The sequence below is a fragment of the Quercus robur genome, chromosome 5 (genome assembly GCF_932294415.1).
Source record: "Quercus robur chromosome 5, dhQueRobu3.1, whole genome shotgun sequence".
Taxonomy (NCBI): Eukaryota; Viridiplantae; Streptophyta; class Magnoliopsida; order Fagales; family Fagaceae; genus Quercus; species Quercus robur.
In genome coordinates this window covers 48,175,928-48,202,373 of record NC_065538.1, presented here as the reverse complement: position 1 = coordinate 48,202,373, position 26,446 = coordinate 48,175,928, and the positions used below count along the sequence as shown (strand labels likewise).

Below are 26,446 nucleotides of genomic sequence, written 5' to 3'. Positions count from 1 at the left end.
TTGGTATTATTTATGTATTTAATGTATCAAATTAACCTTAATTTGATTAGTATTAAATAATTTTGTTTAATTAATATTTACATATTAAAGGCCCCGCATAAATTTTTTGCCTTAGGTCCCAAATTATGTTGGGTCGCCCCTGATAACCCTAGTGAAAGTGATGTTACATTAATTATAATTTGTCACCTCGTCAAGGTATGGAAAAAGTTGTAAATTTTATTTATATCTATAACATTGTTTCATTCAAAAGGGTTTCATATTAGACCATAAAGGTTTGCAATCACAATGTTTGTTATCTACAAATGGTAAGTTTTAGACCCATAAAATTTGCTACTTATGATGGAAATCTTTTGGAATCTGAAATAATTGTTTAAGATTGACTGTATAGTTTGAGCTCAAGTGTCTTAGATCTATGTTATCAAGGTGCAATCTTTAGCAACAAATTAAAGGAACTGACACCACTCCAATAAGATAGAAATATGGTTGAACCAATAACTTGATGCTAATGGTTTTTCATTGTAGTGATCCACTAATTAGTTCATGATAAGATACATTTTGGGGTTGCGATATATCTTGCATGTCGTGAAGTTGAAGTCAAGGAAATGCATCCAATTCAATAATTAAATGAGTGTTTCTCCTTTCTTTTTTGTTCCCTAGCTAAGATATCGAACTAACGAAAGTTGGGTATCATTATTGACAAAGACTACGTGCTAGATCCCACGTGTAAGTGACCACATTTATGAAAAAGCAAAGCAAGTGGGTTACTCTCTACTCCCAGCTGCAGCCCAATATATTAGCCCATTGTTAACTGTAGCTCAACCTCACTCTTCCAAAATAAAAAATTCTCCGAAATAAACTATATTACGATTATTATCACAATTTATGGGTTAAAATAAATCAACTAGTGAAATTTTTTATTATCAAATAAGAGATTTAGAATTTGAACTCCGCCTACTTAAAAATCAATTAATGTTTTGATTTTTTGATAAAGTATAATTCAATTATCATAGAACAAACATAATAGATTGGAAGGAAAATAATAAACAAAAGCAAACTACGTTATCATACAGGGTCAACACCTAGGCTCTTGGTGTAGAGCCTAAACTTTAATTTTGGTGGATAAAATATATTGGAATGATCATTATTGAACTAATTTGGTAGGTAGTTGCAGAAGCCCATCATATTAAAGTAAACTAAAAGAGAGGTTTATTGAAAGACATGCTCATTAGTAGAGCAATTTGGATTTTGACAATGTACACCTTAATTAGCTTTTTTTTCTTTTTTCTTTTTTTTTTTTTTTTAATTTTTTGGAAGGATCCCACTTGCCGACAATATTCAGCTAAAAATTGAGGTTGTGGATAGAAACAGTGTAAATCATACTAATGATGTTTTGCAAAATTTGCACATTTTCGATTGTCATTAAAAGATGCTCTTAGGGGCCCCCTAATGCTGCTTATACAAGTCGATTTCACAAAATAATTAGATGCACCAATAAAGTGGAAAAGAGACGTATTGTTTTTCCCTTTTTATTCTGCTAAATTATTTGGTGAAAAATTAAGTTCTTGCTAGCTAGGGACAACCTTATTATATATGAGTGAGATATATCTAATATATATATATATATATATATATATATATATATATGTTATACCTTCCTCTTCCTATACTATTTCTTTTGGAGATTATATATTGGTGAATGGTGAGGTGGCTATTAAAGTGTTAAAAAGGTTACATGTATATTTGGTATTAAAATTGAGATCACTCGGAAAATTATTAATGAATAAAAACAAAGTGCAGAAACACAAGCCGCATTGATTGACTTTTTGTAGTAGTGAGCTGTACTGTGGTGCAGGATTGAAAGAACAGAAAGAAAGTGAAGGCTAGAAATTCCAATGCCCAATCATTTTGTTTCTCATTTAGAATTCTCTCATAAAATAGAACCCCCACATTGCCTCTTCTAAAAGTTTGGGGTCCCAATCCAAGGACAAGGAGTACCTATATATCATCTTTTAAATTAAAAACGGTATGATTTAGCTAAGTTAAGTTGCCTATAGATGGAACTAAGCAATCTCTAATTATAGATGATGTAGACACTTTTTGTTTAAGTAGATAATGTGATGCAGACACACGTCATCATGACCAACAATATTGCCATCATTATCATCTCCAGCAACTTGTTTAAGTTTTGCCGCTTTACTTTCAGCACAACTAAGAAGTGCGATGAAATTTTATTTTTGTTGCCAAATGTTATTATTATTATCATTTTATTTTTATAAATAGCGATGAAATTTATAAATAACTCTTTGGTGACTAAAAAAAAAAATTGTTACTAATTTTCGTCACCAAAAGTACATTTTGATTTTGTTGTATTGCATGTTCATCTTTGCTAAATCACTATCATGATCATCAAATTGATCACTCTCTCAACTCTCAAGACATTACTTATCTAAAAATTTAAGAATTGGGAATATGTTTGGTTCAAATTTCCAACTTTTTGATGTTATGCCTCATTCTAAGGCAAGCAGCAAAAAGGAATTACTAGCCCTTGAAATTTAACATGAGTGTGTATTATAAAAACATTAGACTAAATTGTAAACTATACCTTTAAATTACTTTTTTGTCCATCCATAACAACCAATTATAACGTATCACTTAAAATTTGTTGTAAAAATATTGTGAAAATAGCATTTTTCAAATATTAAAGAGCATATTGACTATGGAATCAAGTCTATAGAGCATACCTTCTCAAAAAAAAGTCTATAGAGCATAGACTTATTTAATTTTAATACCATGAAATACAATTATAAAAACCGTTGAACATGAATATTTTTTCATTATCAAATTTCAAGAATTTCTTGTTTACTTGTCACTTCCTATGGTTAGTGAATACCTAATTTAGAGATTGGACAGCTAATTTAGTAATTTATGATATTTATTGAAAAAAAGTAGTTTTCAGAATAATAATTCTTCAATAATGCAAACAAATGCAAATGACTTGTCATTGACGTCGATATGTGCTCTATCCTCTATGTACTCTTTCAAGAATGAAAAGCAGCCCAAAAATTAAAAGCAGTTTCTTTTTGCATATGCTGGTGAGTTGTGATCACCATTGGTCTTCTTAATACCCTTAAATGTATATGAAACGCAATTTTCAAAGGCCAAACTACTAAAGCGACATTAGGCAAAAGTGGGTTACCATACAACGTAACACAATTATAAAAACCGTTGAACATGAATCTTCTTTCATTTTCAAATTTCAAGAATTTATTGTTTACTTGTCATTTCCCATGGTTAGTGAATACCTAATTTTAGAGATTGGACAGCTAATTTAGTAATTTATGATATTTATTGAAAAAAAGTAGTTTTCAGAATAATAATTCTTCAATAATGCAAACAAATGCAAATGACTTGTCATTGACGTCGATATGTGCTCTATGTACTCTTTCAAGAATGAAAAACAGCATAAAAATTAAAAGCAGTTTCTGTTTGCATATGCTTGTGAGTTGTGATCACCATTGGTCTTCTTATTACCCTTAAATGTATATGAAACGCAATTTTCAAAGGCCAAACTACTAAAGCGACATTAGGCAAAAGTGGGTTACCATACAACGTAACACCAAAGAAGTTCAGTTACGTTGATTAGCAAATGAGATTCCTTGAGGGAAAAGAGTCCAATTAATAAGGAATATCCTTTTAAAATGAGTAATGATAGTCTCACACTCTTTATTACACACTCATTACTATTCATACATTAATGCTATATGAGGATTTTAAAAAGGATTGCGTACTAAAGGTCAGGCTTAGGTCTAGTGTTCAGTAATACTGGATCCGCTGAGATAATAACATGTGTCCACTTTTGGACACATGTTACCATCTGACGGGTCCAGTGCTCGCAATTGCATAATTAGTACGTGAACTTTGTATAGGTCCAGTGCATTGCATAATTAGTACGCGAACTTTGTATAGGTCCAGTGCATCTAGTGCACTGGACCTATACAAAGTTCGCGTACTAATTATGCAAGATGCACTGGACCTATACAAAGTTCGCATACTAATTATGCAATTGCAAGCGTATGATAAGATTTTCAGTTTCAAAATAAATAAATAAATAAAAACACTTCACAAAAAGGTTTTGTTGTGAATTGCAAGCATCCCAATTTTTTTTTTTTTTCTTGTGGTCCATATAAGTTCAATTTTTATTTTGAGAAATTTTCAACTTATGGTATCCACTCCTAATAATAGTTCTTTATTATCGAATCAAGATACTAATCAGTTTTTGGTGTAGGCAAAAATTAAACCTCAGATTTCTTATTTAACTATCAGATATTTTACCAATTAAACTAATTGCAACTCACTATAAGTTTCATTAATTATTAGTGATTACTATGATTAGCTCTTCAAAATGTACAGAGTATGAACACTAATGGACCGACGGTTCACCAACCCAAGGGATGGGACCAATATATGGTGGCGCACTGGACCTAGTGATCTTTGACAGAGTGTCATTTAGCCCAGGGCCTGAAAACCTCTCTGCCAATATGTATGGTGGTGGGCCGGGTGGCTCAAAAGGTGCCTTGGATTTTTTCCTTTTACAATTTCACCAATCATCACCACCAAAATGAATTACAACCTTATATGTCTAGCTTGGAGTCAATGTCAAGTTTGAAAAAATACCCATCAACTGAACCACTAAACGATCTAGTTGTTGCTCACCATGAGCAACTAGCGGAGCCCACCTTTGTTATTTTTCCTTGGCGGTTTCACAGTTCAATGTGCTCATAAGATATGTGGTTTTGATATTCACATTCATTGCCTTGAAGTGTTACAAAGTACAAACACCATAAATATTTTCTTCAATGATAACTTTCATTTCTGCATTATCCCAAAAAACAAAACATAGTGTGGGTTTCAGTTAGATCAACTTGTAAAATTTCTTGTGATTGAATAAGAGATTTAGAGTTCAATCATGCCTGCACAAAAACCAATTAGTATCTTGATTTGATGATAAAAGAGTATTTATTAGAAGTAGTTTTCTGAAATGTTATTAGTTTAATTTTCAATATTATCCTTTTTTATGAAGAAAAAAAAAAGATTCTCATCTAAAGTTTTATGGCCTCTCAAACTATAATAATGATGATAATAATATTTTAGTGGATCACTATCAATCTAGTTAATAGGTTCTTTGACTGCATTTGTTAAGAATATTAAAATTTAATTATTAATTGTAATGCTCTTTTTTCTTTTCTTTTTTGTATCGACAAAAAGACACATTTATTAAAGAAGTTTGTTTTTCTTAATATTCATTGAAAATTAGATTTTACATTTTAAAACGACAAATCAACCTTCTCAAACTTGGGTTACAACCTCATGCTCAGATGATGGTAAATTGGTTGGTAAAATAAAATTCAATTGATTCTCTAAATTGACCTAGCCCATAATGTGCTTTCTAAATTTCATTCACTTCTTATACTTGATGCCAAAAAATGGTATCATCACTTAGTCATTTTAAAATAAATCTCTCCATAATTTCAATCATCTATAATGCATGTCTAATCTAATGTATGCTAGTGAATTCTAATTAACTCAATTGTTAAAATCTCTAATGATTAAATAAGAAATTTAGAGTTCAATCACTGTCTATCCCAAAAAATCAATTGGTATCTTGGATTGATGATAAAGTGCTATCATCAGACGTGGATACCATAGGTTAAAATTCTTTAAAAAAAAAAAAAAAAAAAAAAAAATCTAATGCATGCCGGACCAAATAATGTATATATTTCATATTTACATTGCTAACATAGGGTTTGACCATAAACAAAGAGTTTCATAGTGCAAAATTCAAATGTCCCGTGACATGCAGATCAATGTAATATAATAATTATATAAAGCTTTCACATTACACTATGACGAATCCATCCAAGATTTACAGCTTATGTCAGGAAATAAGAATCATTGTTTTCTAGCACAAGTCATGTGGACCTTTCCTTCCTAGAAAAGATTCACCTCTCCCCCATAACCAAAAAGCTCTCTCTTCCTTTGTCAAACAGTGTGCTCTCCTCTGCCACAACATGAAACCTCACAATTATCACGATTTCCTCCTTCTTAATTATTTCTCACATTAATTTTGATTTTGAAATTTTACTAATGAGGCCCTCATTAGTAAAATTTCATACTAATTCACACAAAATAATCAAATTCATCAGTAAATTAGTTCCATCAAACTCTTTATATTCGTTACATTTGAATGTAAAAAAGTAGAATATTAAAACCCTGGCTTTTTAGAACCATCAACCATATTAGAAATGAATTGTTGGTTCAATCTTTGAGTGTTTTTTTATTAGTATTTTTTATATATCTTAAATCAACCACTGAGTTATTAGTTCAATTAGTGGTTGAGGTTCAATAATTAATTTATTTAAAAAGTATCTAAGTAATCTAAATTATAAAAATACAAAAGATGCAATTTTTTTTAAAGAAAAAATCGAGCACCAATTAATATTAAATTTGAGTAATACTAGAGATACAAAAATTTCATTATTATTATTATTATTATTATTATTATTATTATTATTATTATTATTATTGGATTTATTGAGGTAGCAAGTTGCAATTAATACAACACCACTTTTACATTGACCCATTACTTACACAACTTTTTTTTTTAATTTTTATATAGAAATACGATAGAATTTTAATCAATGATGTTCACTATATAATGATTAATGCTCTTTATTATTAAGTTAAAACATCAATCAGTTTATACAGTACTGTGCTGTGTATCCAAGAGTTAAGTCTTTTTGGATATACACCACTGTCAATTTCTTTAAAACTTTCTCCCTTCTCCCCTCTCCCCGTGTGTGTGTTAAATACTTTGTATTATAAAAAAAAAAAATTTGAAAAAGTTAAAACATCAATTAGTTTACAGTATAGGTGGAATTCAATCCCCATCACTTGTACAACTTTTAACTTTTATTATGTAATAATCATAATATGTCATCTTATAAAAAAAGTTGTGAAATTTTTTATGTCATTAAATTCATTGATTGAGTTCATTAGATTTAAACATGACGATGACAACAAAAACAATAAAGATTGATATTTTGACCAAAAGCCTATAGTTCAATAGCATAATCTACTCTAATTAAGCCTATAGTCGAATAGCATAATCTACTCTAATTAATTTATTAGGAGAACTGGGATTCAAAATTTCCCTATTCATATAAAAAATATTAAATAGATGTTTTGGCTAGTCATTTCAATGTCTCAAATTAAAGGAAATATATTTTGATAAGAATGAAATATTGAAAGATATAAGTGCTAAAATACTGTTTTCTCTCACCCACCGCATGATGACTCAAATTAACATCAATTAATTATACTTTTTTAACACATTAATTATTTAATTAATCATATGACTTGTTTATAAAAATAATCACTCAAACTAACACATAAATGAATATTTTCCACTTTTTAAATTTAATTTTTCTGTTTTTTGAGGAAGAGATTATTTGTCACCAAAGAACTAGAGTTTTTTGATTTAATGTTTTTTCCCCCTTTTTTTTCCTCTATGTTCATTCCAAAATCCACATGATATTCTGGTTCGACAAAACATAGGTAATGGTTCCAACAATGATATGAAGTATAAACTCAATCCAGATTGAGCAATGAGCCAATGATTCATTATGTTACTAAACACTTTCCCAAATAAAGCGTGACACACGCAGTGAGATAAAAGCAACGATTTGGCAAGCTAAAAAAGAGCCTACAAATAGCCAAATGAGCATGACTTCATCGTAGCTTTCTCTCCCAAGTATAATCCCATGTCTTCTTTTCCCTATAAAATCCCATGTCACGGACTTCTTTAATTCACAGTTCTGTCTTTGTGTCACATACTTTCATAATCAAAGACCCAAAAACCGAGATGGGATTTCGTTCCCAGGCCTTAATCTCTTGGCTTCTTCAAGTTCTGCTCTTGTTGTTGTCTTTGGAGCAAGCAAAAGCTGTACAGTTCAACAATGTGACCAGCTTAACAAGAGGAAAGAAGCAAGTGAGTGGTTGCAATTTGTTCCGAGGCAAATGGGTTATTGATCCTTCATATCCTCTCTATGATTCAAGCTGTCCATACATAGACCCTGAGTTTAATTGCCAGAAGTATGGTAGACCTGATAAGCAGTACCTTAAGTATGCTTGGAAACCTGACTCCTGTGACTTACCCAGGTAATATATAATCTGCCTCATTCTCTTAGCAAAAATAATCTTTAGCTAATGACTTTCAGGTTCAAATGGTCTCCTTGTTTTAGAGCTCAAAAAAAAAGCACCCTTTTGGCTTTTGTTTACAAAAACCATTTCTGCAGTAGTAAATAACATTAAAAAGTACTATTGGTTTAGAAAAAGATTGGAGCATGTTCTGTGAAAAATTTTTCATTAAGAAACCAATTAATTTTGATGCTTAATGTTCAACCACTGCATACTAGACACTGTTGTACTGTCATTTTCGGACAACTTATTTTCGGGTCCCTTTCTTTATTTTTTCCATAAACAGTGAACATAGAATCAAGGCCCCATTACTTTTAATTTTCCCTTTCTACTGTGCAAGGAAAATAGATTTATACTCTTTTTTTTTCCTGTAGGTTTGATGGGATTGGATTTTTGAGTAAGTGGAGAGGGAAGAAGATAATGTTTGTGGGTGACTCACTGAGTCTGAACATGTGGGAATCGTTATCATGTATGATTCGTGCGTCGGTACCCAGTGCTAAAAACAGCTTTGTGAGGAAAGAGTTACAGTCCTCTGTGACTTTCCAGGTGAGGTCAATTTTACTTTTATTTTATTTTATTTTTTCTATTTCAAAATGAAATCAATTCTATTAAGTAAATGGCTGCATCTTTGTCTCTTTTCTATCTTACTATTTTATTCCCAGCTTGCTTGACACCGTTGTTCAATTACTGACTATAAATTTTGCCATAATTTGATGAAGTCGTTTATTGTGACATGTATACAATTATTTTTATATAAATTCATTATTATTTTTTTTTTACGATTTAACTTTTACTCTCCCACTTAAACTTGACAACCGAAGGAAAAAATTAAAAAAATTGTGTCCATACATAGACTCTATTAAATCAATTTTATTGAGTGCATGTTTCTTTCTCTTTTCAACTATTTTATTCCATTGCTCTCCTTGAATCAATTTTATTAACTGGTGAATGATTTCGCCTGTTTCTCTCTCTACCACTCATTTTTACTACTTTTATTACTTTCCACTCCTTTTTATTAGAATGTTTTGTTTGAAAATCAACAATGTTATACCGACACAACCAAATTTTAGAATCTCTTTCATAATACTTACATATTATGATATAGTATCATATCACTAACATTATTATTATTTTTGTTTCTCAAAAAAAAAAAAACATTATTATTATTTTTAATTATTACTATATTTTTTTTAATTGACAGAAATTTATAAAAATTTTCGCGGATCTGACCCATTTAAAAAAATCTCACCCTATTTTTCTGCTTCCAATTTCTTTTTTTTTTAATTGCATTTTATATTCCCGTTTCTTATTGTACAGTTATGAATATGATGAACTATTATGTTCAAATAATTTATCGACTGAAAATCTTTCTTTTTTTTATTATTATTTTATGAGTGCATGAATGTAAGACAGTTGTACTAGGACGGGAAACCCCAAGTAGACCCATGTTACTAGGATTTTGGACAGTTTATGGGGCCGCGGAAAGTTCCTCTTGGCCGGCCCTGTAGAAACAACAACAATAATGAAATTAGTAAAACATGGCATGAAATGAAGCATCATGAACTTTTTCATCCTTTTTCTCCAATTTCATAAATATATTGGTACTGAGATTTTAGTAGATATTAGGCAAAAATATTGACCACCAAAGTTTAAGTCCATGTTTAGACTTAATTATGATATATTAACAATTCATTCTTCTCATTAATATTTAATATTAATAGTTAATATCAATTGATATTTTGATTTTAATAATAAAGAACTATCATTAAGAGTGGATGTCATGAGTTAAAACTCTCTAAAAAACGTATTTAATATTGTACTTCAATACTTAACCAACCATACTATTTACACGTGAATATTATAACAGCTACTTAATGCATCAATTAAAAAAAATAGCCTTTTATGGTAGGTAGAGAAGAGATTGTAAGATCTATAATCAAATCTGAAATCCCTCATCGTGGGTTTCAGTTAGTTCAATTGGTAAAGCTTTTTATAGTTGTATAAGAGATCTGGGGTTCAATCTCCGCCTACATAAAAAACTGATTGGTGTCTTGGTTTGATGATAAAGAGCTATCATCAGGAGCAGACACCATAGGTTGAAAATCTCTCAAAAAAAAAAAAAAAAAAATTCTGAAATCCCTCATTCAGATTTGAGGGGGGCTGGTTGGAGAACAATTTAGTTGGGGGCTTAGGGGGTGGGGTGGGCGCTTCATCTACACCACCTAATCTATTATTATTTTGACTTGGCAAGTAAAAAGAGTCATTAACATGGGGCTCCAGTCCAGCCTGCTCCAATTCCATGAGAAAGACTGTTTAGTTTTCCATGAACAAGTTTAGGACATGAGTCACCCCACACCACTTTGACAGGCTGTGATCACTGCTTAGGAAGCCTGCCAACCTGTAATTTATACGATGGCTTTACACTTACTTACACACTTACATTTTCATAAATGACTAGCTAACGAGTTTAATAACATGTGGTAGGTCGAATCTTCTTAGTATGATTTTTTTGACCAGTAGACAAATACTAGATATGTGTTGATGACATAGTGTAAAACACAACCATCAATCGTGTTATACAGAATATTGTCCTTAAACAATGTATTATCCTTCTGGTTTTAACAAAGAGAATTTGAATGTGACGTAAATCTTTTTTATAAATAAGCATAATCAATTAATCAGAGTTGGGTAGGCCCATAAACTAAATACCCTCAATTTTTGTTTCTTGATAATTGATCTATGAACTTGACTTGCATCTAGAATTCTAGTGTACTGAATACGACATAATTCAGATATATGTTTGTATCGTGTCTCGTCGATATACTAGAGTACAACCAGAGGCTTTACCCTTACATTAAATATCTAATGAGATTCAGATCCATGATTCATGTACAACCCTGAATTTATTAAAGATAATAAAAAAAAATCATTAAACCTAAAAACAATTGGTATAATAATCCAAGAAATATTCAAAAAGGAGAAAATTATCCTCATACTGTCATCATATAAACATTTTTTTTTTCTGGTGACGTGAAGTCTTTGAGATCACTCATTAGTCATTACAGTAGTTAAGATTTGAAACCAGATTTGAAACCACACACCCTTACGGAGAGAGGAAGATACCATTTCGAGCCAAAAAGAAAAAATAGGGGTACCACTCGAACCACAATAGTCAAACAATCAAACACTTTCCCCTACCTATGAATTATGATCACAAGCTGTGAGCTCATCCAAACAAAATGAAATTATTGGCCGCTATGGCCCACGTGAATATTCATACAATGATGCAATACAAGAAGTCCTTGTCTCTTAAATCATGAATAGACTTGTCTTTGTGACTGACTTTCTAATGACGGCAAATAAACTTGTCTTGTGACTTACTTTCTAATGCCGGCACCTGACTTTCTAATGACTGCACCAATGTTGTTGTGTGTCTATATTTTATTGATAATTCAATAGTTGTAATTGGTATTGGAGATTTGAACCTGTCTTTGTTAAAACATTGTTTCTCCAAAAAAAAAAAAAAAAAACATTAAGAACTATCAACTAATTAATCGAGCTACAAGATTGTTAACATGACTTTTATTATAAACCAATTGTAATATATAATATGGTCAAAATTTAGTTACAAAATTAGTTGTAACTTAAGATTACAAACTCATTTAATAAAATAAATATTACAACATATTTTGAAAATCTAACCGTTGAATTGCATATGTTTTACGCTTTTAATACACAAGTTAAATTTTGTATCAATCGGATATTATTTACTATATAATCTTTAAGTTTATATTTTGTGCATAATTTTAAATTACAAAAACTTGCAATTTAAAAATTTTATTGATAACATAACTATTGACTTTTAATTTTCTTGAAATTTTGTACGTATGGAGGATATAAGAAGAAAATGTAATCTAATGGTGAATTTGTCAAAATTCATCTCCAACAAAAAGATATTAAGTAAGTTTGTAGTCTAAAACTACAACTAATTTTGTAGCTAAACTTTCTCTACATAATATATCATCATCTCAATAACTGTTGGGGGGAAAAAAAGGTGAAATCTTTTGTTTGCTAAACTTATTGATTAGGGTAAGAAAAGAATTGGAATGGAGATAACAATTCTAATACCTATGGGTGCAGGACTATGGAGTGAGTTTGATTTATTACAAAACAACATACCTTGTAGACATAGTGAGAGAAGACGTGGGGCGAGTGCTGAACCTAGACTCAATCCAAGGTGGAAATTCATGGACAGGGATGGACATGCTGATCTTCAACACGTGGCATTGGTGGACCCACACAGGAAACTCTCAGCCGTACGTTTACAGATCGATCTCATTCTTATTAATCAGCACTAACAAAATTGTCTTTTTCTTTTTGGCATCATCTTTTTATGTTGTGCTCTGATTCAGCTACGGAATATTATTGATCTGATGGCTGCTGATTGTTTGCAGGTGGGATTATATCAGAGTGGGGACCAGTTTGTATAAGGATATGGACCGAATAACAGCATTTAATAGGGGTCTCAACACATGGGCTAGTTGGGTTAATCAAAATGTTAATCCTTCCAAAACCAAGGTCTTCTTTCAAGGGATTTCTCCCACCCATTATCAGTAAGTTTAAATCATCACTTCTTCACTTCTTCCTTCAATTATTATAGTTTCGGATTTGTTGATAGGTTTAGAGAGTAAAAAAAAAAAATAACAAAGTTATTATGCTAGCCCAAACTTGGGAGCTGCATTTTTCTTCAAAACCTCTTGTAATAGCAAGAGATGCTTGTAGTAGTCTCAAATCTCAATGGATCAATGCCCTTTTGGCGAAATTTCTTTGATTGCACCAATGGGGTGACCAGTTTTCAAGCTTGGAAGGAGCATTGTATATAGTTGGGAACTTGGGAGGGGTCTGGGCACCAAATCTATGTGATTTTTTGGCTATTAAAAATATAGGTACCAAAATCAGTAGTTGTACTTGTATTGGCAGAGCACTATGGCTGGCTTAGTCAAAGCAGAGCCCTTTGGACCCATCTCTGGAGAGTAAACTATGGATACACGACCCTACCCTTCAAAATCATGTATTAGGTTACCCATGGAAACTCCTATTGGGGATCAAACCTAGGATGTCGGGGTCTACAAACCATCCCAAGCCTCTAACCACTAGGTGTAATTACCAAATTTTGAAGTATTAAACTTGTTTATCTGTAGTCTAGTTTAGAACCAGGAGTCAAGTCTGTTAAAACAGTCTAATTGATTGTGTTTTGTCAAAACAGGGGCAAGGAGTGGAATCAACCCAAAAAGACTTGTTCTGGGCAAGTTGGACCCCTAACTGGGTCAACCTATCCGGCAGGTGCCCCTCCGGCTGTTGCAGTGGTGAACAATGTGTTAAGCACAATTAAGAAAACAGTTTATTTGCTTGACATAACAACACTCTCACAGTTAAGAAAAGATGCTCATCCCTCATCTTATAGTGGTGAGCATTCAGGCAATGACTGCAGCCACTGGTGCCTTCCTGGATTACCCGATACCTGGAATCAGCTCCTATACGCAGCTCTCAGCAAGTGATTGCTAACTCAAAGAAACAATTTCAAAAATTTTCCAAATCATTGTTTAGTAAATTTAGGAGGGGGGTACTTAAATATCTCATTTTAGTTCATTGGTGGATTATAAAAAGCGGGGCAAAGATCAATTGTAAAGTAATTGATTATTTCAAACAGAATAAATTATTGGGCATGCAGAAGAAGATGGCATTGCATATTGTGATTAGGAAAGCAAGAACTCAACGCTGAGAAACCTTAAATTTGTTCAGTTAAGAGTTCTAATCTATTGTTTTCAAAATTGAAATCTAGTGTTGTTCATCTAGTATCAACTATGTACTACTGTAATGGTACAATTTAATAAATATTGCAAAAGTTTTTAGATCCTCTTCAGAACTAACGTTAGCCCAAAAGGCCATGTTTCAAGGTTGCTTTTAAATCTGCTTATTTTTTGTTTGCAGTTAAAAAAACACACGCGTATATATAATCGAGTTTCACATAAAGTAAGGTTTTATTCAAATATAAAGTTCTATAGTTGCTAACTATGATGCACAGTAAACTAATAAAAATGAAATCTTATGAAATATTGTATTAATAAAAAAGTAAATCAGGTTTGGTTCAAATGGAACCCACTGTGTAAGTACTTAATATATAGTTTAAGGTTTATTAATTTTTCATTTACTATTTTGATTAAAGAGGTTTTCTTTAATCAAAATGAGTGCGAGTTAATCCAAACTTAACAAGGAGAAAGGTTCCATGGGAAAACAGTTTCTCTGGAAGAAGGCACGGCATGCCAAAACCCTAGCTTTCAGTAGAATGTTTTAGTGCCTACTCGGGAGGAAGGTTGTTTCTAGTTTATTCCTATCGTACTTTGTGAGCAATGAGGAGAGTAAGTGCTAGTTTTCTTTCGAGAGTGATGGAGAAGTTGTTAGGTTCATGGGAGAAGCTATCACTCTCGGATTCTAAGGGGAATAAGTTTGTAGTCCGAGATGAACCAGGAGTGGGTGAATTCTTGTTGGCAGCGAAATTCTATACTAAGCGAGTTCTGAACATGGAGGCTATAGCAAAAACCTTCACCTTGTTATGGAAGACCAGAAAGGGGTTTGAAATTAGGGATATGGGGGATCACATGGTGTTGTTTGTCTTTCCTAAGGCATCAGATATTAAGTGGATTCTACTAGGGGAGCCATGGACGTTCGACAAACATTTGGTTGCTCTGAAAAGGATGGATACGAATGAAGATATTAGAGAGCTGGATTTTAGTGTGACTCGCTTCTGGGTGCAAATTCATGATTTACCCTTACGAAGCTTTTCATTGACAGTAGCGAAGGAGATCGTTTCAATAGCCGGCAATGTAGATTCAAGAGCATCGGAGGAAGGGAGTGGGAATGCCTTTAATTTCATACGACTTAGGGTTGCAGTGGATACGACCAAACCCCTGTGCCGAGGTCGCAAGATTGCTATTACAAATGGCAAGGAAGAATGGGTAAGCTTCAAGTATGAGAGGCTACCTAATATATGTTACTGGTGCAGCAAGTTGACACGTAGTGACAGAGACTGTCCACTATGGGAACAAAGTAGAGGATCTTTGAGAGGAAGGGACCAGCAGTTTGGGGCGTGGCTGCGTGCTTCAACACCAAACCTGTCGTGGTGAACAGTGATCTGAGTGGCGGGAATAGAGGATGATGAACGCAGGGAGGGTGGTGACCTTAATGGAGACACCGAGGGACTGGAATTGGTGTCGGAGAGAGACAGAGATGAGGATACGAAACAGGGAGTGGAGTCCGATGTTGGTTCGATGGGTGATCTCCCTGTCATTAATGCTATTCCACAAAATCTAGAGGGCAGTAATGGGACCGATACAGATATGGAAACAAATTTGAATAATTCAACGGTTTCAAATTTGGTCAATAACGTGCAGGAAGCGGATTTTCAGGAGCAGTTAAAGGGCATTGATGATGAGTTGAAGAAATATGATAATGTAGAGGGATTTAAGGAAACACAGGTTGAAAAAAGTTTAGAGGAAGGCTCGGGGCAATCAACGAAGCAGACTTTATGTGGGCTCAAGTCTTTGGGATTGGACTTAAGCTCAGTTACGGCCCACGATGAAGGAAAAATAAAATCTAGAGGCTGGGTCCGTAGAGAGAATTATTAGTGAGCCCATAGTGCAAAGTTTATCTCTGTTAACAAAGAGAACACACACAGACGAGGAAGACGAAGATAGTGTACTGGAGGTGAATAAGAAGAAGGTGGCCAAGGAAAATACAATGACAACGGTGGAGGCTGGTTCCCAGCCCCGCCGACACCAATGATTCTTTTAGCATGGAACTGCCAGGGGCTTGGGAATCGCCGAGCAGTTGGTCAACTTGTAGACTTAGTGCAAGCAAAAGGTCCTGCGATAGTGTTTTTATCGAAAACATGGTCGGATAGAGAACATATGGAATGGGTTCAATGTCAGTTGAAGTTTGATGGGTGTTTTACAGTCCCTAATGATGGAAGAGGGGGAGGATTGGGTATGTTATGGAGGGATGAAGATGTAGTATGGATTGATAGCTTCTCCAATGATCACATTGACGTCATTGTGCATGGGTGTACAGAGAATGCATGGCACTTGACGGGATTCTATAGGGAGCTTGAGAAATCTAGAAGAAGTGAAGGGTGGAATATGTTATGCATGCTTTGTTCAAAACCAAAACTACTGTGGTGTGTTTTCGGCGATTTTAATGAACTATTGGAGGTGAGTGATAAGCGTAGAGGGGTGCCACGGTCCCATAATCTCATGCAGTCTTTTTGAGAAATGTTAGATGAAGGTGGCTTCGTTGACTTAGGGTACACAGGTCCAGACTTTACGTGGCATGGAAGACGGAGGGGTGAGTTGATATGGGAGTGGCTAAACAAAGGTGTTGCCAACTACGAATGGTTAGATCAATTCCCCACGGGCAGAGTTGAACACCTCCATTGCTTCACGTTTGATTATAGACCTTTGCTACTTAACCTTGATCCAAACGGGGAGAGTCAAAGATGGAAGCGTAAGCCGTTTAGGTTTGAAGTGATGTGGACGACGGACCTGGGGTGCAGCAACATGGTGGCTAGAGCATGGGCAACTCTTGTGGTAGGCACTCCTATGCACATAGCAACTGTGAAGCTCAAAAAATGCAAGAAGAAGTTGAAAAAGTGGAGTTGACTCCATTTTGGTAATGTGAAGAAACAGATAAAGGAAACAAAGGAACTTTTGTGGCAGGCAGAAGCTAAATCGGTCAATGATGGAAATTATCAGGAAGTGGTAACACTGAAGGTAGAGCTAAACAAGCTTTATGACAAAGAAGAACAGATATGGCATCAAAGGTCTAGAGTTCAATGGATTAAGAGTCGAGATAGGAACACCAAGTTCTTCCATGGAATAGCCACTCAAAGAAAATGAAGGAATTTCATCAAGGGACTCAGGGACAATTGTGGAGTTTGGCAAACAGAGGAAGGAGTGATTTCAAAGATGCTTGTTGATTTCTATGCGGGTTTATTCACAACATCAAAGCCGCATAATTTAGAGAGCATTTTAGAAGGTTTCCAAGAGGTGGTAATGTTAGAGATGAATGCCAAGCTTACAGCCTCATACACAGGAGAAGAAGTGGAATGTGCCATAAAAGAAATGACTCCCCTAAAAGCCCCTAGACCAGATGGTATGCCTCCACTCTTTTATCAAACTTATTGGTCAAATGTGGGAATAGATATTACTCAAGCTGTGTTATCTTGCCTTAATTATGGATCTATCTTAAAATCAATTAATCACACTTTTATTGCTTTGATTCCAAAAGTTAAAAATCCAAAAAGAGTGTCAAAGTTTAGACCTATAAGTTTATGCAATGTGATTTACAAAATTGTCAGTAAGGTTATAGCAAATAGGTTAAAACATATGCTAAATAACATCATCTCAGAAACTTAAAGTGTTTTATTGCTGAGAGGTTGATTACTGATAACATTTTGATTGCTTATGAATCATTGCATCACATGAAGACAAGCTATACAGGAAAAACAGGTTTCATGGCTCTAAAGCTCGACATGAGCAAGGCGTATGACAGGGTGGAATGGGTTTTCTTGGAGAAAATTCTATTGAAGTTGGGTTTTCATAGATCTTGGGTGACGCTAATTATGGAGTGCATCTCTACGGTGTCCTATTCCATCTTGGTGAATGGGGAGCCACAAGGAATGATTTCACCAACTCGAAGAATTAGACAAGGGGACCCTTTGTCTCCTTATCTATTTCTTTTTTGTGCAAAAGGTCTAAACTCTATTCTAAGAAGAGTTGCAAATAATGGGGAGATTCATGGCTTCTCAATTTGCAAAAGGGGACCGAAGCTAACCCATCTCTTTTTTGCAGATGATTGCCTTTTATTTTGTAGGTCCACCTTGGAGGAATGTGAGAAAATAAAAGAACTCCTAGCCACCTACGAAGCGGCATCAGGTCAAGTAGTGAATAAGGAAAAGACTACTCTTTTCTTCAGCAAAAACATGGGTGAAGCTACCCAAGAAGCAATCAAGGAGTCTCTAGGCCTTCCAGCAATCCAGCATTATGATAAATATTTGGGATTACCTTCATTTGTAGGAAGAAATAAGAAGGCATGTTTTACCTAAATTAAAGAACGCATTTGGTCCAAAATGCAAGGATGGAAAGAAAAGTTGCTTTCACAAGCCGGTAGGGAGATTATGATAAAGGCCGTTACCCAATCAATTTCGGCATACTCAATGAATGTATTTAAGCTTCCGGTTAGCCTATGTAAAGACATTGTGGCAATGATTTGAAAGTTTTAGTGGGGGCAAGGAGAGACAAAGAAGATTCATTGGGTGAAATGGAGTACTTTGTGCTCATCCAAATCGGTTGGTGGTATGGGCTTTCGTGATATCCAAAAATTTAATAAGGCAATGCTAGCAAAGTAGGTTTGGCGGCTGTACCACAAAAGGGACACTTTATTATACAAAGTCCTAAGTGCAAAATATTTTCCGGAGGGTAGCATTTTGGAGGTCCCTATATCTTTGAATGGGTCGTATGCATGGAAAAGTATTTTACAATCTAGAGAGATGATCCTAAAAGGTGCTGTCTGAAGAGTTGGGGATGGGCATTCTATTAATATATGGGAGCATAAATGGCTTCCGGAACCTAGAAGAGGCAAGATAGTTTCACCAAGGGTGGATGCAAGTGTCGAGAAAGTCTCTGATCTTTTCTATCCTAATACTACGGACTGCAATATTGAGCTGCTAGAGAGCTCCTTTTATCCTTGGGAGGTGGAGACAATAAGGAGGATTTACGTAAGCAAGTTGCATCAAGTGGACTGTCTTGTATGGCGTCACCTGATGGAAGCTACACGGTCAAAACAGCTTACCACATGCTTGCATCTGAGGTGCTTCATTCTTCTCCTTCTTCCTTTGGTGGGATGGCTGGGAATGTGTGGAAAGGAATTTGGAAGATCAAAACTCCCCAAAAAATCAAGCACTTCATTTGGAGAGCGGCAAAGGGCTCACTACCCACAAAGCAAAACCTGGTACGTCGGCAAATTCTAGTGGACGAGACTTGTTCATTTTGTGAAGAACACCAGGAAACGATTCTACACGTGCTATGGCTTTGTGACCATGCGAAGGCGGTTTGGAAATCGTGTTTTTGCTTCGCTAAACTGTATCAGAGCGTGTTTAGATCTTTCTTGGATCTCTTTGAGGCTGTTTTGGAGCTGGGTTTTGCCTTCAACGTTGCTGTTTTTGCCACAACCACATGGAGTCTATGGCAGTTTCGGAATAGGCTTTGCGAGCACCAGCCAACGTGGCCCCTTTATGAGGTCCACAAATGAGTGAAGGAGATGGTGATGGAATTTTTGGACGTCCATAAACAGGTCCCTAGTCCAGTTTCACAATCACCTTGGGCTGGCTGGTCCCCACCACCAGAGGGTGTTTACAAAGCAAATTTTGACGCGGCATTGTTTAAGCATTGCAACTATGCCGAACTTGGAGTGGTGGTAAGGGACTGTAACGGCGATGTGATAGCAGCTTTGAGCCAAAGAATCGCGCTACCACATTCAGTAGAGCACGCTGAAGCTCTAGCGGTAAGCCGAGCCGTTACACTAGCTAAGGAGCTGTGTCTATCTCAAATGGTTTTTGAAGGAGATTGCCAAAGGTTATTGTAGCCATAAACTCGATAGGAGCATGCCATACTCTATTCGGCCATATTATAAATGAGATCCGTTGTCTTAGTTCTACTCTGGTTACTAGTTGTTTTGTGCACACTCGTAGGGAGGGTAATAAAATAGCTCATGCCCTAGCTAGAAGAGCAGTTCTAACTGCAGATATTGATGTTTGGGTAGAAAAGCTACCCAATGATGTGGGTGATGTATTCCATTCTAAAATTATTCAATAAAACTCGCTTACTTCTTTCTCAAAAAAAAAAAAAAAATGAGTGCGAGTTAAAGAGGTAGAAAGTCTGTGCTGTATATCCAAAAGTTAAGCCATTTTTTAATATATACTACTGTCAATTTCTTTAAGACTTTCTCCTCTCTCCCGTGTGTTTGTTAAAATATTTAGTATTCTAAAAAAAAAAAAAAAGTTTTTGTTGTTGCTGGAGATGAAAAGGCATCAGTTACTAAGAGGCTGTTTGGATTGGCAATTTCCATAACTTAATTCTCAGTTTTCATAACTCATAAAAATGATGGGACCCATAGCAAAAAGGTTGTTTGGCAAACGATAACTCTGTTTCCATCACTCAATTCTCTGATTTTTGAGTTATGGGTTATGGAAACTGAAAACAACTGAAGGCTGTTTTCAGTTTCCATAACTCATAACTCAATGACAATATTGTAATTAAACACACATAGGGGACCCACAGCCACAACTTTTGACCACCTTTTGACTTTTTTTTTTCACTTGTTCGGTCTTCAGTTCTGGGATTTTTTTTTCACTGGTTCGGTCTTCAGTTCATTTTTTTTTATTTTTTTTTTAAGCTGCACCGGCTGACAAGTATGGGCCCACAAATAGTGTGAAATATATTGAGTGATGGAAATTAGATGATGATGCCAAACGGGTGTGAAAAATTGAGTGATGAGTAATGAGTGATGAGTAATGAGTTATGAGTTATGATTGATGAGTGATGAGTAATGGAAATTGAGTAATCAAAAAAATGAATCCAAACAGCCCTTAAAGTTCATAGGACAACTCAATAGGCATGGGTTAAGTGAATCAGAATTGGTGATTTTTTTTTAATAATTATTTTATATCACATTTGAATAAGTTGTTTATTTCTCTTATTTGTCCCTTTTTTTGGGGAGTTGTAATGATATTGTATGCATGACTGACATTATTTTCTCATTAGGGAATATTTTTTTGTGTATTGATTGAAAATTCAAATATGGTAAACTTAAAAGGCAAATGGTAATCCATCACTTTAGTGTGTTAGACTGTGCTTTAAGACTTGAGGACTTCTATTGTAATATTTATTATAAATTTATTACATAATGAGTATAATTATGGTAATAATAATATAATTTAGGTTTGTAACCGAAAATAATGATTTAAGTATGGCAATTTTGTTTCCTGTTCAGTTTCTACACCCAAACGTCCATATCTCCCTCTTTCCTTAATTTTTATTTTTCTTTTAATTTAAATTTTTAATTAATTCTAATAATTATTAGATATTTTCACACATTTAACTTTTACAACTTTTTTTTAATGTCATCATAAATCATAATGGGCTCTAATAGAAAATAATTATTGTTTTTTTCATTAATATAATAGGTAGGTCAAAGGAGAATGGAAATTGGAATAGAAGACAAAAAAAAAAAAAAAATCAAGAGAAGACATTATTGTAGTTGCACGATTTTCCTGGCCCAACTTATGTTGATTAGGCCCTGGCCCAAAGCGCAACCCACAATAATTATTTGTAGAGGATGGGTCAAAGAACTTAGCCTCAGTGAACTTGTTCAGTCTAATGCATGGACAATATTGTTTGCGAAAAGAAAATAAAAACACCAGAATGGATATTTCCCAAGTATGATTTTATTTCTCTTTGTTTCTGATACAGTTCTCGCGTCCCCTTCTTTGAGGGACTCCACTACATTATATATTTCTCTTCTTTTCATCTCAACCTTACACCTGTTAATCATCCAAGCATCCACTTGAGCACCTGTCCCATCAGACGCCCTCATCAGTCCCTTTGTGAGTTGCAGAGGCCAAGGCGGTACTGTTCAGGAGTCTTTTCCTCATTAATGCGGCCAAGAGGGTGGTTGGGGCGCAATTAATGTGGTGGTAGCCTTCCATGAGATATTTTGGATTTAATTCATTTTATATGTTGGGAAGATGAGCTGAAATGGCTGGGGAAAGTTCCTCGTCTGGGTTTCGTGATGTCCGAGGAGGAGTTACTCCTCGGACAGGTTTCCTTGGCACTATTGGGATTGAGTAATGCTTCATATGAGGCTTCTCTTCGGACAGGACGCTCCTCGGACGGGCCTGAGTTTGGAATAGCCCATCATTTTTGGGCCGGGCCCCACAATAGCCCCTCAAAACTCCGGTTTTTACCTCCCTCCGAGGGGAAAAGCGGGGTTTTGATGTTTGTGAGTGGATGGAAATAAGGAGATCGTGGGGCGCGCGTGCGGACCGTTACTTTTGACGTGCTACAATTTACGAGGCGTGGCCATTAACTTCTAGAGGCGTTATGTTCCCTTCATCCAACGGCTTGGCGTGGATCGAACGGCCATCATTTTTTCCCGTATTTTTAGGCAGGGATGATCTTTTCTCTCTCCTCCCGGCTATATAAGACGTCAAAGGGGTTCAGTTCCTTCTTTCATCTGCATTTCACAAACCTCAAAAGACTCCAGAGAACTCCATCGAATCCCAGAAATATACGAACACTTGCGTCCGTTACGCCGCCGTAGCCGTTTTTGTGAAGCGTTTCGTCCAAGAGAGATTTCCAGGCGTCCCCTTGAGCGTTTTGTAAAGGTACCAGTACATTTCGCTTTTCTCTCCATTTCAATTCCCTCCTCGGACTCTACTTTTCTTTTCAGTCTTTACTTTCATTTCCCCAGTTCAGTTCAGATGGGTAGATTCGAAAAATTAGTAAAAACTCCAGCCGCTATGGAAGCCTTTAGGGCGAAATACCACATTCCCCCGGGGGTTGGGCTGCGGCACTGTCCTCTTGAAGGGATATTGACAGATAGAGCTGAGGGAGAAGTCGTTATCCCCATGATTGCTTTCATAGAGGGAGGGATGACACTTCCCATACGTAGGATTACAAGGGAATACCTGTTCAACCATAGGTTAACGCCGTATCAGTGTGCCCCGAATATGTTCAAGATACTAGGCTGTGTAGACGTCTTAGACGAGCGGATGAATCTAGGCCTCACTTGGCACGATGTGGCTTATCTGTACGAATGTCACCGCCTCGGGGATGATGGGTATTATCTTAAATCCTGGAACGAGGACGTTAGGTTGATCTCTTGTCTCCCAGTATCCAATAAGACCGTGAAGAATGACTTCCTCATTGCTTCTGGGGAGTGGTTCGACGGTATTCATTGTCCAACTCGGGCAGGGAACCCAGGTGCGGCGTTTTTAGGATTGGTCCTTTTTGGGAAAGGATTTAGTATTAAGGGGTTATTATTTTTTTTTTGTTTTGTGTGTAATTGGAAAATTTCATGGACTAACCCAACTTTTCTTGGTTGTTTGCAGACAAAGTTCACGTCGCTCCTCGGATAAGCCTTGTGAACGTGCCAGCGCTGAACTATCTTCTCAGGTCGGAGATTTACGCTATCGAGGACGGACAGTTGCGTGCGGCCCATCTGGTTTTGGGCTATCAACCTTTGAGCAGCGATTTCCAAGCAATCGGTCACGCTATAAGGGCTGGCAGTCCGAGGCTGGCTAGGATTGACGTGTCCCAGGACGGGTTCCTAGCTCCACACGATCTGCCACCAGTTGTGTTGCCTGGTGTCAGAAATCCCTACTTACCAAAGCAGCTACCTCTGGTAAACGAGCCTGGCCCTGTTGTTTTGGTTGAAGAAGAGGCTGAATCATCTCGTCTTTCCCTTGAGGAAGAGATAGACAAGTTTTACTTCGAGGAGGAAATTCAGCAAAACCCCTTGGTGGAGCTTTCTAATCCCGAAGCAGAGCAGGACCAACATTCCGCAGTTGGTATTCCCTCAATCGTTATCTGCTCGGACGATACTTCTGACGAAGAGGTAGAGCCCATGGCAGGAAAGGGAAAGACTCTAAAGGAGCTAATGTCCTCCCGAGGGAAGGGTCAGTCATCAAAGGGTCAGCTATCGAAGGGACCAACTCCATCACAGGTCAAAACCCTTCCCCCTGTGGCCCCTCAGGGCGTCTCGGACCCTGGCCTTAAGGTTAATCCGGACTTGAAGAAGAAGAGGCCGGTTGACACTCCTGAGGATGGTGAGGTGATTGCCCAGCCGACCAAGCAGCAAAAGACCATGCGGGCGCCAAGGAGCAGAAGGGGTAACTCCTCGGAGAGCCGGGATGAAGATAACCTTGCTGAAGTGCGCGCTGCCCCTCGTGCATGGAACCCCAAGTTGGAACTGGATGGGGTGGCCATCCTTTCCAATGCTTCGGTCCGAGAGTATAAACGAGGCCGGGCAGGGTACGTGGCTGATGCCTTAGAGCAACCCCTACTCCTTCCTCGGGACATGGAGGCCTATAGGCGGTTCTCTCAGCACGAGCTCTTCCTATCCCTAAAAAGGGATCTCGCGTTGGTAAGTAATCCTTTTACTGTTTTATTAATTTACTTATCCCTGTTAGATTTCTTTAACACTCTTATCTCGTTCGCAGATTACTCAGCAGGTGTTCGTGGCTGATGAGTTTTGCCGCGATAGCCGTAGTCGGGTTGAGGCTGAGACCCAGGCTCGGGCGGAGATGGAGAAAGCCTTGGGGTCCCTCAAGCACGAGCACCTTAAACTCACGGACGAGTTCAAGGTGTCGGAGAACCGGCGCAAAAGCGCAGAGGCTGGTTTAAAGAGTGCCGAGACCCAGGCGGAGGACCAGTGCAAAGAACTGTACACGGCGCAGCTTAACCTCACCACCGAGAGGCAGGCAGTTCAGGATCTCAAGACTGCCCTGCAAAAAGTAGAGGATGAGCTGAGGCGGGTCAAGGAGGAGGCCCAGCTGATCCGAGAGGCTACAGAGGCCGAGAAGAATGCTGCTCGCCAGCTCGGGGCTGAAGAGACGGAGGCCAGGCTGTCTGAGGAGATTCCCGAGGTATGCAGGGAGTACTGCGGCATTTCATGGGCTTATGCTCTCGACGCTGCAGGAGTTCCTGCGGATTCGGCACTAAGACTGCCCGAGAGCATCTTCTATCCTCGGGAGATCCGTGCGAATCCTGATGACGCCCAAGTGGCTTCAGAGCAGGACCTGGCGGTGCCTGATGCTGTCCTTGTGCCTGATGTGGCGGAGGATCCCGCCACAGACTCTACCATCGAGGTTCCTCTTCCTCAGCCCGAGCAGAAAGAAGATCCTCCCGCTGAAACTTAGCCTTTTAGGCTTTCAATCTCTGTGAATAGTTAATATATATATATATATATATATTTTTTTTTTTTTTAATTTTAAATGAGAGTTATCCTACTTTTCCCTTTTTTTGTAAGGACCTCTCTTCCTATTGTACTCGGAATATTAACATAAAATGTTCGTTTTGCTTACTACGGATGTGTGTCAGTAGCGCTCTTCTTTATTTTAAACATTTGCAACAATGTAGACACAGGTCATCGGTCAAAACAAAAATGGGTTTTTGGCGCTGCGCATTTGACGATTGCGATGGTGCTAAACTGCGCGCACACATTAAAATGATTTCCTTTAAGTAATAATCTCCCAATCTATCACAAGCAATAATTTCCCCAAAAGTCTGTGGTCCGAGGAGCCATGCAGAACTTAGGTTCTGCTTAAAACTATGAATTGTCATGAGTAATAATTTCCCCAAAGTCTGTGATCCGAGGAGCCATGCAGGACTTGGGTTCTGTTTAAAACTATGAAATATCATGAGTAATAATTTCCCCAAAAGTCTGTGGTCCGAGGAGCCATGCAGGACTTAGGTTTTGTTTAAAACTTATAAATAGTTGGCTTAAGTATTAATTTCCCCTAAGTCTGTGGTCCGAGGAGCCATGTAGGACTTAGGTTCTGTTTAAAACTTATAAATAGTTGTAATGTAGACTGGCAAGCGGCGAATAGTCATAAAAGAAAACGTATGCTAAGCCATTCTTATTAATAATAATACCTCCTGAGGTTATTTACATTCCATGGTCGAGGTACAGCTTTTTCATCCAAATCTTCTAGGTAGTAGGCGCCTATTCCGGCCACGGATGTGACACGGTATGGTCCCTCCCAATTGGGCCCCAACTTGCCCCAAGAGGGGTTCTTTGCGCTGCCAAGAATCTTCCTCATCACGAGATCACCTGGACCCAGAGGCCGCAATTTGACGTGAGCATCATACCCTTGTCTCAGCTTCTGGTGATAATAGGCCATGTGAATCGTGGCCTTTTCCCTTCTTTCTTCGGCTAGGTCCAGACTTCTTCCTAGCAACTCATCGTTATCGCTTGGGGTAAACGAGCTAGACCTCAGCGTGGGGAAATTGTTCTCGATCAGAAGCACGGCCTCAGCCCCATAAGTCATTGAGAAGGGGGTTTCACCGGTTGAACG

General features: G+C 36.8%; 2 protein-coding genes across 2 annotated transcripts; both read left to right on the top strand.

Annotated features, from left to right (window-relative positions):
* Positions 1-7,779: 7,779 nt before the first annotated feature.
* On the top strand, positions 7,780-14,173 carry LOC126726170 (protein trichome birefringence-like 38). Its single transcript, XM_050431301.1, has 5 exons — positions 7,780-8,217; positions 8,631-8,802; positions 12,397-12,572; positions 12,711-12,869; positions 13,523-14,173. The coding sequence occupies exons 1-5, from the start codon at positions 7,847-7,849 to the stop codon at positions 13,812-13,814; spliced, it is 1,170 nt and encodes a 389-aa protein (XP_050287258.1). The 5' UTR covers positions 7,780-7,846; the 3' UTR covers positions 13,815-14,173.
* Positions 14,174-19,119: 4,946 nt separating this feature from the next.
* Positions 19,120-20,183, top strand: LOC126728284 (uncharacterized). The gene is made up of 4 exons (XM_050434135.1): positions 19,120-19,320; positions 19,459-19,608; positions 19,663-19,943; positions 20,060-20,183. The coding sequence occupies exons 1-4, from the start codon at positions 19,120-19,122 to the stop codon at positions 20,181-20,183; spliced, it is 756 nt and encodes a 251-aa protein (XP_050290092.1).
* Positions 20,184-26,446: the final 6,263 nt, after the last annotated feature.

Excerpts from the sequence above, each read along its gene's own strand:
- LOC126726170 (XM_050431301.1), top strand. The coding sequence starts at position 7,847 with ATGTCACGGACTTCTTTAATTCACAGTTCTGTCTTTGTGTCACATACT. Across the intron at positions 8,218-8,630 it reads GACTCCTGTGACTTACCCAG|GTTTGATGGGATTGGATTTT; the intron begins GTAATATATAAT and ends TTTTTCCTGTAG. Across the intron at positions 12,573-12,710 it reads CACACAGGAAACTCTCAGCC|GTGGGATTATATCAGAGTGG; the intron begins GTACGTTTACAG and ends GATTGTTTGCAG.
- LOC126728284 (XM_050434135.1), top strand. The coding sequence starts at position 19,120 with ATGGCGTCACCTGATGGAAGCTACACGGTCAAAACAGCTTACCACATG. Across the intron at positions 19,321-19,458 it reads TACCCACAAAGCAAAACCTG|AGCGTGTTTAGATCTTTCTT; the intron begins GTACGTCGGCAA and ends AAACTGTATCAG. Across the intron at positions 19,944-20,059 it reads TTTGAAGGAGATTGCCAAAG|GGAGGGTAATAAAATAGCTC; the intron begins GTTATTGTAGCC and ends GCACACTCGTAG.